The 12,601-nt window shown below is 41.8% G+C and overlaps 1 protein-coding gene across 3 annotated transcripts in view; it reads right to left on the bottom strand.

Moving 5' to 3' along the window:
- Positions 1 to 395: 395 nt before the first annotated feature.
- Positions 396 to 12,601, bottom strand: part of LOC137341770 (uncharacterized) — a 63,317-nt gene continuing 51,111 nt past the window's right edge. For all 3 annotated transcript variants that reach the window (XM_068005258.1, XM_068005261.1, XM_068005259.1), the window contains 4 exons: positions 10,503 to 10,678; positions 6,981 to 7,102; positions 4,943 to 5,032; positions 396 to 2,864 (listed from right to left, as the gene is read on the bottom strand). In XM_068005258.1, the coding sequence (XP_067861359.1) occupies positions 2,492 to 2,864; positions 4,943 to 5,032; positions 6,981 to 7,102; positions 10,503 to 10,678 (761 nt within the window). In that variant the 3' untranslated portion in view covers positions 396 to 2,491. The remainder of the gene's footprint in view (positions 2,865 to 4,942; positions 5,033 to 6,980; positions 7,103 to 10,502; positions 10,679 to 12,601) is intronic.

Below are 12,601 nucleotides of genomic sequence, written 5' to 3'. Positions count from 1 at the left end.
TAATGCAGCACTTGAGCACATCATCAAAACTGACACTTCAGCACAGTAATAAGGAAATAGTGCACTCTTGGAAGTGCTGTGCTTTAGTAAAATGTTAAACCAAGGCCCCATCTGCCTGTTCAGATGGTTGATAAAGATCCCATGGCACTATTCGAAGAGCAGCAGGGAGTTCTCCTGGTGTCCTGGCCAATAATCCTCCCTCAACCAACCTCACCAGAAACAGACTAATTGATCACACATCTCTTTGCTAGTGTGGGATCTTGCTGTGTATGAAAAAATATTTATTTGCATAACAACAACCACTGCACATCAATGTAACTAATGTGTGAAGTGCTTTAAGATGTTCCTGAAATAATAGTTTCTCACAACCTTTAGACAATGCAACATAAACAAGATTTAGCACAGCTTCCATTTTAATGGCGCAATATATACATTTCCTTAAAAATCACAATGGTAAAATTGGCTTTGAGGTTCCACTACATCACCTACTTGATCATTCTTCATGTGAGCTTAGACTCTCAGACCCCAACATTCTAGGGGCTGCAGAGCACGGAAAGCCCGATTTCCATCTCAGGGCACCAGGAATGTGGGACAGAAACCAGTTACACTTGGATTGCGTCCCATTTCCTGTCACCCTTTAAATTCCAGTGGGCAGGGCTGTGAGTAGATCTTGTGTTCACAGCCCCGCATGAAAGGGACGTGTCTGGGGGAGTTCCTGGGCTACCCTGGAAATTCCACCCTTTACACTTTCGGTGGGCCTCAGTATAACTCGCATCAATTGAGAGTTGGTGTGAGCTTTATTGAAGCTTGTAATAAGGCCCCAAATCTTTATTGGGGAAAGGTAATCAAAACCATCTATTACCTTCCCAGAGATGCCAGCTTCCTTTACAGGAGCTTCCAAAGGATATCACCAGGCCACCTTCTCTGCCGTCAGGGTGCCATGGCACCACTCTGTCATTCCAGCTGTCTATTTGGAACAGGTGCCGCTAATGCACCCCTGCAAATGTGATGCCCTCCCCATACGCACACACAGAGACATACACACACACAGATACAAATACACACACACATATACAAATACACACACACAGAGACATACAAATACACACACACACACATACAAATACACACACATATACAAATACACACACACACAGAGACATACACACACATAAATACGCACACACACATACAAATACGCACACACATACAAATACGCACACACATACAAATACGCACACACATACAAATACGCACACACATACAAATACGCACACACATACAAATACGCACACACACATACAAATACACACACACAGAGACATACAAATACACACACACACAGACATACAAATACACACACACACATACAAATACACACACACACTCACACATACAAATACACATATATACAAATACACACACACACACAGACATACAAATACACCCACACTTTCCACTGGATGGCAATCAAGAGTGGGAACCCAGGGTAATTCTCCCCCTGCCAAGCATAGATAAACTGAGGCTAATTGTAGTAGCCTATTGGCATTCTGGTTGCGATCAGCTAACTTAACACAGACCATATATTAAACATATGTGACTTTACTGTTCTTAATGGTTCAGTATCATACCAGGTGGTGGATTTATCCGATGAATCATCGGGAAGCCTCCAACCTTGATTCCACAGATTAGTGCCAGTAGTCACCATATCCCTGAGGAATGACAGTAACACTTATCCACACAAAATCTGGAGATCACTTTCACTCAATAGCACTTGCAATGTTTCATATAAGGAACCATGTAAGCCCAAACACTGGCCAACCCTTGTATAATAGGTACCCACCAAGGTTCCTATAAGACCGCATGAGTGCAGATACTCGGCAAGTCTTGTATAAGAGCGCACATTAGTGCAAACACTCGGCAAGTCTTGTATAAGAGGGCACATTAGTGCAAACACTCGGAAGAATACTGTACAAGAACACTCAATAAGCTGTATGCAAGACAGCATGAGTGCAATGACCAAGCCTCGAACAAGAGTGTGAGTGCAAGCACTGATCATGACTTGTACGAAAGAAAGCACGAATGCAACTACTGACCAAGACTCGTGACCGTAAACACTCAAAAAGCCTTGTGCAAGAGGAAGTGCAAGTGCAAACACTCAGCACCTTGTAGAAGAGAGTACGAGTGCAAGCAATGACCAAAGCTCGAACAACAGAGCAACTGAGCATAAGTACTATCCAAGCTTCGTCTAATAATGGGGCTTGGGAGAAGGAGCACTCACTTAAAGTGTAAACTCCTATTTAGTAGAATGTGCCTTTGGTACCACCGGCTCTGAACCAACAGTGAGTAAAAACTGCATTTGAACTGACCAGAGTGGCAAAAATAGGTACCAGTCACTGAACAATCCAGCACAAGGATTCCCACTTCCAGCCATCCTTCACCCTCATCTTCAAGGCTTCTCACATTCATCCTGGAAAGGCAATTTGCTTGGTTACACCTCCCGATAGCTGGATGGAGCTCTATTCAAATTCACCTCCACTAGCCTGAAGGCATGCAACACAGTAGCTATTTGCATTAACAGTCTCCTGAAGATGTCAATTAAAGGGTTCAAGAGGTTTCTTATGCCAGTGAAAATGTTCAGCAGGAATATCATGGTGGGTTGCAGCAGGCTGTTGAACAAGGCCACCAGGAGCGGCTTCAGCAGGTGATCTCCGATTACCGTCAAGAGGCCCACCAACAGGATCTGGAAGAGCGACCGACTTAAGAAATTTACCAGCTCGATCAAAAATAAAGTGACCATGTTTACCAGTATCCTTACCACCGCAAACAGCTCTCTCCAACATTGCCGAATCGCGTCATCAGACCTAAAAAAGTTAGAGAGCAAGTTGTTAGCGACTCGTTTATTCATTTTATTAATATATTAAAAGCAATGGGGGAGAAGACCTGCGAGGTTCTGCCAATCTCTCGCTGTAATTCAGCGGTAGCCCTGCAGGGACGGTGCAAATGGACTGTTTAGCTGTTTATGCCGTTTCTCAGAGGGTTCCGCCAATCTTCCATGGGAGAACTCCCAAGGAAATTCAGTGCAGTGCAGACGCCATACTTCATTACAGATGCAAAAACAATCTTAAAATGCTACGGGCTTCTGAGCTGCAACCTGAAACTGATGAGCAGGTTCCAATCTGCAAAATTAAACACTGAACCTCAGATTGTGTTTACTTAATAGTTGACCATAATGGAAAAGAAGTTTCGCTTTAGCAGAATAATACATTGAGCACTGAAATGTATAACATTCCTGACCGTATAAAGCAGCGTATTACATGGCTCAATGGTAGTACCCTCCCCTCCGAGTCAGTAGGTCGTGGGTTCAAGTCCCACTCCAGAGACCTGAGGGTATAATCTAGACTGACACTTCGGTGCAGTACTGAGGGAGTACTGCATTGTCGGAGGTGCCGCCTTTCAGGTGTGACGTTAAACTGAGGCCTTGTCAGCCCTCTCAGGTGGATGTAAAAGAACAGCAGGGAGGTCTCCTGGTGTCCTGGGCCAATATTTACCCCTCAACCAAAATCACTGAAACAGATTAATTGGTAATTATCTCATTACTGTTTGTGGGACCTTGCTGTGTGCAAATTGGCTGCTGTGTTTCCCTACATTATAACAGTGATTACGTTTCAAAAGTACTTCATTGGCTGTAAAGCGCTTTGGGACGTCCTGAGATCGTGTAAAGCGCTCTATAAATGCTAGTTCTTTCTTTCTTATTATCTGACTTACCATGAGCACTGCAACAGGAAATCTGTTAATCAATATATTTGTGTGGAAATATGGTTGTGTTATACTGTCTTGACTGCTATCATACATCATGCACTGTACATAAAGCACTTCTGAGATATTTCTGAGATATGTGATAAGGTATTATATACACACACAAATTTCTTTCTTTCCATTAAGACTGAAGGTAATGCCAAGTTTGGGCTTTAAAATCCTGTCAATTGTAGCAGAACGGGAAGACTGAGGGGGATAATAAGATGGTGCAATGATCCTTGATTTCAATAGGAAGAGAGATTTTATGGTATACGTAAACTGAGTAAGATTTCACACATCATTCATAGATAAAACCACAATAATTCAACTTTGAAATACTTGCGGGAGCTCTTCCCATGTTCTAATAGGTAAAAAACTTGACACCGAGCCAAAGAAGGAGGAGCGACTAAAAGCTTGGTCAAAGAGGTAGGTTTTAAGGAGGGTCTTAAAAGGAGGAGAGGCAGGTAGAGAGATTTAGGGGGTGAATTCCAGAGCTTAAGACCTAGATAGCTGAAGGCACATTTGCCAATGGTCTGGCAAAGAGAGTAGGGGTTGCACAGGAGGCCAGAGTTGGAGGGACGCAGAATTCTTGGAGAGTTGTAGGGCTGGAAGAAGTTAGGGATAGGGAGGGGTGAGGGCCACGAAGGAGATTTGAATACGAGGATGAGAATTTTCAACTGAAGGCAGTGGGGAACTAGGAGCCAATGTAGGTCAGCGAGCACAAGAGTGATGGGTGAGCAAAACTTATGGATGAGCTGAAGTTTATGGAGGGTGGAAGATGGGAGGTCAGCCAGAAGATCATTGGAATAGTTGAGTTTGGAGGTGACAAAGGCATGGATGAGTGGTTCGGCAGCAGTTGGGCTGAGGTGGGGAGGAGATGGGCAATGTTACGGAGGTGGAAGTAGGTGGTCTTTGTGATGGAGAGGATATGGGGTCGGAAGTTCAGCTTGGGGTCAAATAGGACGCCAAGGCTGTGAACAATTGGCTTCAATCCGAGGCTGTGGAGATGGGTGGAATCAGTGGCTCAGGTATGGAGTTTGTGGTAGGAGCCAAAGACATTGGCTTTGGTCTTCCCAATGTTTAACTGGGAATACATTGCATTATCCCAGGTTACTACTATATCTAAAAAAAGACCTTTCCTTACCAGTCTGCCAGGTTACTAATGCAAGCTTCGTTATATTCCTTCCTGGTCTCATAGAAGTACTGATGTCCAAAATCAAAGTGGTACACTTGCCTGAGGAATCAAAAACAGAGGAAGAGAAAGTTACAAACTATATGGGCTGCCCTCAGGCTAGATCTACTCCAGTATTAACAGATCATGGGGAGGTATAGCACTTGAGCATCAATATGTTGTATCACGGTGTCCCCAGAATGCTGAGCTCCTGATTTTAACTGCGGTAGGGTGGGAATGATTAACTAATTAAAACTTCAGACCCGCACTGCATGGCTAAAAAAAAAACTTACATCTTGAATGGACCTATCCCAGAGAACTGTCCGTTTTCAGCTGATAGTTTCTGCTAACAAGCTGTTTTGTAAGACTGTGGGCATTAATCCTAAATGCTTATTCCAACAGTACAGAAATATTAAGTTAAAAAAATGAACACAAGCAAAAATCCATTTTGTCATTGCCTACTGTCCATTCATCTCTTCAACTTGATTCCAATCTAGCCCAGACTGATGAAGTGAAGATTGTCAACCCTTGTAAAGGTCCTAATTCCTAAGGACACTAAATGTAGCATCAAGTTGGCTCAACTGGTAACATCACTATCTCTAAGTCAGAAGTTGTGCGTTCAAGATTCATTCCAGGACTTGAGCCCATAATCTAGGCTGACACGTGAGCGCATTACTGAGGGAGTGTTGCAATGGTGGAGCTGCCAACTTTTGGATGAGATATTAGACCAAGGCCTCATCTAGTTATTCAGGTAGATATAAAAACATCCCATGGCATTATTTGAAGAAGAGCAAGGAGTTCTCCTAGTATCCTAGCCAACATTCCTCCCTTTAACCAACACTAACAAAACATATTCATTAGTCAATTTAATTGATTTGCTGCGCACAAAATGGTTGCTATGTTAGCCTATACAATAGTCATGTTTGTTTATCATTGTTCTAATTGCAATGTGTTTGGGACAAGTTCCACTATGGTTCCAAAACACAATACTTCCACGATTTTTTAAAAGAAATAGATTTGAGAAGTTTTAATGGGCCCAAATTTCCTGGAGAGTTTCCAAGTGACTACAGTGTAAGAGTGACGCTACGCTGCTTTTTTAAAATCGATGAAATTTGCGCATAACTGATTTATGCCGGTCTTACGTTGAAACATCAGTAACACGTGAATTTCCTCAATCGTTTACACTGATTCCGAGATAGGTTCGCTGAAACTCTCTGCCGCTCATTTAGATAGCTCCACCCCAATGCAAAAGACTAGCCTGGGCAATTTTCCTGGATTTACGCAAATTATGCGCTGGCATAGATCCACACCCAAATATTTAGGCAAAGCACAGCCAGAGGTCACCTGATAACAGCGCAACTGAGGTTTCTGAAGTTGGCTAGTGATTTTATTAAAAGAAAAAAAGAGACCTATCCTATACTATACTGAGACCTGGTGGTACGTCAGGAATTTCAACTGGACAACTGTGAGTTCAAACCCAGATTTAACTCCACTAAACAGCAATACAGGCACACACAGCAAGTATTTTCTGCGAGAAAACACCATTTTAAGAATAAAGTATCTACAGTTGCAACACAAATGAGCAGCAAGTAGTGGCTCTGCACTTGCACTTGTTTTATGCAGGTGAGCTTTACAGGAAATTTCGGCAGAAGGTCCTGTCGGCAAGACCGGCGCAGAAACTGATGTAACTTTCGGTGTAATTTGTGTGTGCACAATCCAGGAAATTTGAGGCCAACATTTTTATGTCTTTTGCTATACAAAATAAATTAATGCAACAGTGCAAAGTAAAGATTACTAAATAATTGGCCTGCAGTTAAATTACTTGTATGAGAATGTTGCCCTCGTGTTTAGAATGGTATCGAGTGCTTCACTATGTGGAATCTTCCATCTCTTTACCTCAATCATTTGAGCACTGGACTGGTAGTTTTGCCTGAGCACGAGGAAGTTTGGATGATACTTAGTCCCTTTCCTTGATGTAAACAAGCAGAGCACAACAAAAGGATCGACTCACCTGTTGTCTTTATAACTAGCAACATCTTTCACGATTCCGACCACTATATTTTCCTCTGAGGCTACCCCAATGTTCATGGGATCAGTGGGTTCCTCAGCAAAACCAATGTTTGCCTGTCCGAGCTGTGCAAGAAAAACAGAAGGATGCTTTCTTAAAACAAGTCCACAAATTTACAATCAAGATCCAGCATTGTAAAATGGGAGGGTGAGATAGGGGACTGGAATATTCAACCGTACAAACAAATTAACTAGGGTAATAATGGGGACTCAGGCCCTTTAAGATTTTTACATCCCAGTTTCCTTGATGGCTCAGTTGGTTAAGTTGCTGCCTGGAGTGAAACTGAGCCATACAGACCAGGACAGCCCCAGATACAATTCCTGGTCTGTGCTGAATTACCTGATTTTGGTGTTGGTGTTGGGGTTAGTGACAAGGGTGTGATAACTGGTGGCTATGCCCCATGCTAATTATGAGAAAAAAATAAACTGGGAATACCACTTTAGTGAGTCCTGTTGAAAAGTATGTGCCAGGAGAGGATGCCTGAGGAATCAGGATCTTCAGGAAAAAAGGGAAGAGATTTGGAGACACAAAAGGGTTTTAAATTCTTACAGCAACATGCAAGCCACATACCGTCACCAGCCCATGCTGCACATAAAGCCTAAGTCTGAAATATGCTTCAGTTATTTTGAAGGCAGTGGAAGCATCATGAGAACAAAGCATAAAACACAGATACAGTGTGCTGCTCTGTTGTGTATGCTTTATTCTCTTGATGCTTAGACTTAATGACAAATTTCCAAGCCCTTTAGATTAGAAGAGGTATAGAAGTGAGGGAATCGTGTTTGTGAAGGTTAACTACATTCATAGAATGAGAAAGCAGGGTTGTCAGCAGGCTTATTTTACATACAGGTACCAAAATGCAATAGGAAAAGATGCCCTTAACCTAGTGTAATTTAATGTTATCCCAATACACTTCAATTAATACTCAAATAAATTCATCACCTCAAATTTCTCCCATCACTACCGAGGAACCCATAACTGCCAGTATTTCACCCCATAACTCAAAATGCCTGCAGGGACAAAATCTATAATTGTACAGCTAAGCATTTCTCATAGTTGTACATTTCACACAATTTCTCTCACTTCTTAGTTAAACGGTTCTGGGATCAAGCCCTACTCCAGAACTTAACATAATCTAGGCAGACACTTCAAATGGCCAATGAATTTAGTTTTACAATAGCATAGGCATGGACCTGCCTTAGAACGTTGAACATGGATCCAGAGAACGTAGAAGTGGCAAAGAACAACTTATATTTATATAGCATCTTTAATATGGAAAAATGTTCCAAGATGCTTGACAGAAAAGAAGAGCAGATGTTGAGTCTTTTCTTGGGAGAGGTAGGAGAGGTGAGAAAAAGCTTGGTTGAATTTTGAGAGTTTTAAAGATTTGGTGGGAGATAGAGAGGCAGAGGGGCATGGGGAAATGGTTCTGAGAAGTTATCACCACACATTCTGGGACCCCTTTGATTAAGTTGGGCTGCAGTCAACATTTAGGATTAGTCAACATCTCAAGTGACAGCTTCTGTACCATTGTACACGTTGAGATCTTCAAAACGAGAGTTGACTTGGTACTGAAGTCCATACCCAGGAACAACAGAAACTTTGGTGTGTTGTTCGGGACATTGTAGCAATTGGAGCAGAGGTAGCAGTTTTTCCAATCATCTGTTCTTGATTCTCAGTCTGATCAGGACCGTTTTTCTTTCTTCATATGGGAACTGGGTACACGGTCTTACTATTGCATAAAGGATCAAAGAACTCCATCCGTGATTACTTTGGGATGCGTATGCTGCATGTCATTCAAAAAAAGACAATAATGTAGATTGTTCCCACTGGTTGACAAGATGGTATGCAGTGAGTACAAACGTTTTTTTAACACGGAGGGTTGTTAAAACTGTTTTCTGCCACAAACCGGTGTTGAAATAGAGTCCATAAACTTTTAAAAGAAAGACTTGCATTATATAGTGCCTTTCATGACCTCAGGACATCCCAAAGCACTTTACAGCCAATGAAGTACTTTTGAAGTGTAGTCACTGTTGTAATGTAGGAAACGTGGCAGCCAATTGGCGCACAGCAAGCTCCCACAAACAGCAATAAGATAACGACCAGATAATCTGTTTTCATGATGTTGATTGAGGGATAAAAATTGGCCAGGACACCAGGAAAACTCCCCTGCTCTTTGTCGGACCAAGAGGTCATAGTATCGAGTTTAGAATGACAAAAAAAATTGAAAATTGGGGTAATATTATTTCAGCAAAAGGTGATGAACACATGGAACACACTACCAGCCAGGATGGTGGTACAAGAATCTATGATGGGGTACAAAAAGGGGCTAGACAAGTTTCCATCAGGAAAAAGGATTTAGGGTCATTAGATTTTAGAAATGCATCAAGGTAACCTTGTAGATTAGATGGACCAATGATCTACTCGTGGCTGAAATTTTATATCTATAATTATAAAAGCTATACATTTAGTGCACGTTTTCTGTCCATCAGATTTCTTTCCTATCCATCAATCTTCAAGAGTCACACTCAAATTCCTGTGTTATATTTCAAAGCAAAGTATAAAGAAACAAAGGCATTCATTTGACATAAGAGCCAGAATGTCTGCAATCTGAGTGATCTTACCAATGAGACTTAAAAAGGAGAGAAAGTAAGTCAGGGTTGTGACATGCAGTCTGAAGAGCAATTAAAAACTCGCACCTCACCCAGTGTTTACTTAACAATATTTAGAGTTTGTGATCCTAAGGGACACAACTTCAGCTTTGCAGCAGAATAATACATTCTGCATTACATAGTCCTTATAATACCATCATATCATCTGACTCAATATGAACAATGCCAAAGAAGGTCTGTTAACTCTTTTCAGGTGCAAGTGTGACACTTCTAAGTGTGAACAGCACATTTTAGATTAGACTCTGGTCTTTCATTTACCTCTAGGACCGTTTCAAATTGAGACCAGATTTGTGGGATGAATGTTTCCTTGATCTGTTTAAGGATTCCACATGAAATGAGTTTGGGGCTGTCTCAACCCAGTTCCAAATAGGTATTGGCCTAAAGGCAAACCTATATCTTTTTTGGCATCAAATGTACAGTTTGAGTCAAAGAGGCCAATGCAGGAAATGAAAGAGGACGTTCTTCTGAGATGGGTGCAGTTTCAATTTAGTTACTAGTGAGAAAATGCCCTTTAATTGGTATTTAATGGCATCTCACTACAGGATGGCTAGCACAAGAAACGGAAAAAATGTCACATTGGTGCAGTACAAGGCACTCTGAGGTTGGGTTGAGGCAAACCTGTTGTAGCCGAATAGAGGGAGTTTACTCTGCATTTAACCATGCTATACCTGACCCGGGTGTTTCTGATACTAGATATTGGGTTCCTGAAATGGGAAAAGTGCTTCATTTCCCAACACTAACATCCATCAGCTTGATAAGCATGAAAAACAAGTTTCCTCAAATGGTAGTGTAGTACCTCTGTCACAGAATCTCCTGCCTCAGACTGCGTCTTATTCGTCTTCTTTTTTTCTTTTTCCCATTCCCCAACAAGCTGCTGGCTGGACACAGAGTTCTGCTTGCTGAGCATGTGGGTGGACGTTTGGCTTGATTTGTGCCGGATGTTGAGGCGTTTCATGTTCTTCTTTAAGGTTTCTAAACAGAATTTAAAAAAAAATATATTTCTATAAAATGAGGAACTAAGTCAAGGATCAGCTGTCATAAAACTTCCCTCGATTCAATTAAAATAACTTCTGAGTCGACAGACATACATCTTTTGGTGCCTGACACGATATTGGCTAGATGTGACTTCCTCACCCCCTCTCCCCCTGTACCTTCTCCTGGTGTAGGAATCCAGCTTAATACACAAGATGAGTTCCTTTAAAAACATATAAATGCAGATCTCTCCATTAGCTTTATTCATAGTTGGGGCAATTGCTCCAATTGCCCTCAGTTCCCCAGGCTAGAGAAGGCAGAAAACAGCCAGGGTTCCTGCCTGATTGCTACTCACCGACTCCTGCTGGACATCAGGTGAGGACAGTCGGGAGCTCTCCACGCTCAAGCAACATGCGGACACTCACTGTTTACACTTGTTAAGCTCGTGTAGTTTTTATTGATCGGATCAAAGTTAACATTTTTCCCCCTTCCACTTTTCTCCCTGCCTCATCCAGGACATGACGAAGGAGCAAAGCTCCGAAAGCTTGTGATTTCAAATAAAGCTGTTGGACTATAACCTGGTGTTGTGCGACTCCTTACATAAGTAAGAAAATGGGATTCAGTATCAAATCATGACTATCACTCGAACTTTGTCTCGATTGGGTTCACATACATGTGCATTTCAATTTGCAGCTATAATTTGCTATATTATTATTACTCAATGGTATCTGTATCAAGATTTAATTCATCTCCTGAAACTAATTCATTCTTTGGTGAATCCCCTTCCCTCCAAAAAACCTCGTGTAAATACCACAAAACAGCGACACTAATAAAATTTGTACCGGTTCCCGTTTTAGCCAAGGTAAGTTTTCTTTCATTTTTAATTAGAATGAATAAATGTGTGCTCATTTTTAACTCAGATTTTGTCAACAGGAAGCAGATCTATACACAAGCCCAGCAGTAAGAAACTGCAGCTGCAGCCAGGGTGACTAGCTCTTTGATTCCAAGCTGGATACTTCAGTTTCAGGTGGAGTGGGGTGTCCAGTTTTAATAGACCATTTTGGGCATGTATGATTGGAACCTGTTTCTTGTGTTGGCAAAAGGTGTTTACCCTAGTTACTATCTCACTGAAAACTAATCACAGTCGTTGCACACAAGTGTCAAGCCTTGTAAATGTGGACATTTTGGGGATTGGAAGGTTCTGGAGATTTTCCAGCAGGAATCACTGAATTTTGATCAGGGACAGGAATCCTGGCTGTTTTTTTTTGTCTTTTACTCACCAAGGGAACTGGGGTCAATTGGAGCGTCCCTACTGTAAAACCTGTGGAGTACACTGAGATGTTGCAATACCAGTTTTATATCACTAGAACGTGTTCTAATATTAACAACTCACCGAGGCCCTCGGTTAGCAGTATTTTAATCTGGTAGCTAGCCAGCTTCTAAGTATACCCTTGTATACAAGGATTTGTGTACAATTCTGGGCACCACATTTAAGGAAGGATATCAAGGCCTTGGAGAGGGTACGGAGGAGGTTTACCAGGATGATACCAGGGATAAGGGACTTCAGTTATATGGAGAGACTGGAGAAGCTGGGATTGTTCTCTTTAGAGCAGAGAAGGTTAAGGGAAGATCGAATAGAGGTATTCAAAATTATGAGGGGGGTTTCATATAGCAAATAGGGAGAAACTGTTTCCTCTGGCAAGTGGGTCGATAATCAAAGGTCACAGATTTAAAATAATTGGCAAAAGAACAAGAGGGGAAATAAGGAGAAATTTTTTCACACAGAAAGTTAAGATCTGGAACGCACTACCTGAAATGTGGTGGAAGCAGATTCCATAGGAACTTTCAAAAGGCAACTGGACATGTACTTGAAGAGGACTAATTTGAAGGGTTATGGGGAAAAAGCTGGGGTGTGGGACTAAA

This window comes from Heptranchias perlo, chromosome 24 (assembly GCF_035084215.1).
Source record: "Heptranchias perlo isolate sHepPer1 chromosome 24, sHepPer1.hap1, whole genome shotgun sequence".
In the NCBI taxonomy this organism is placed as follows: domain Eukaryota; kingdom Metazoa; phylum Chordata; class Chondrichthyes; order Hexanchiformes; family Hexanchidae; genus Heptranchias; species Heptranchias perlo.
Note: the sequence above shows the minus strand (reverse complement) of the source record. Positions and strands in the feature narration are given on the sequence as shown.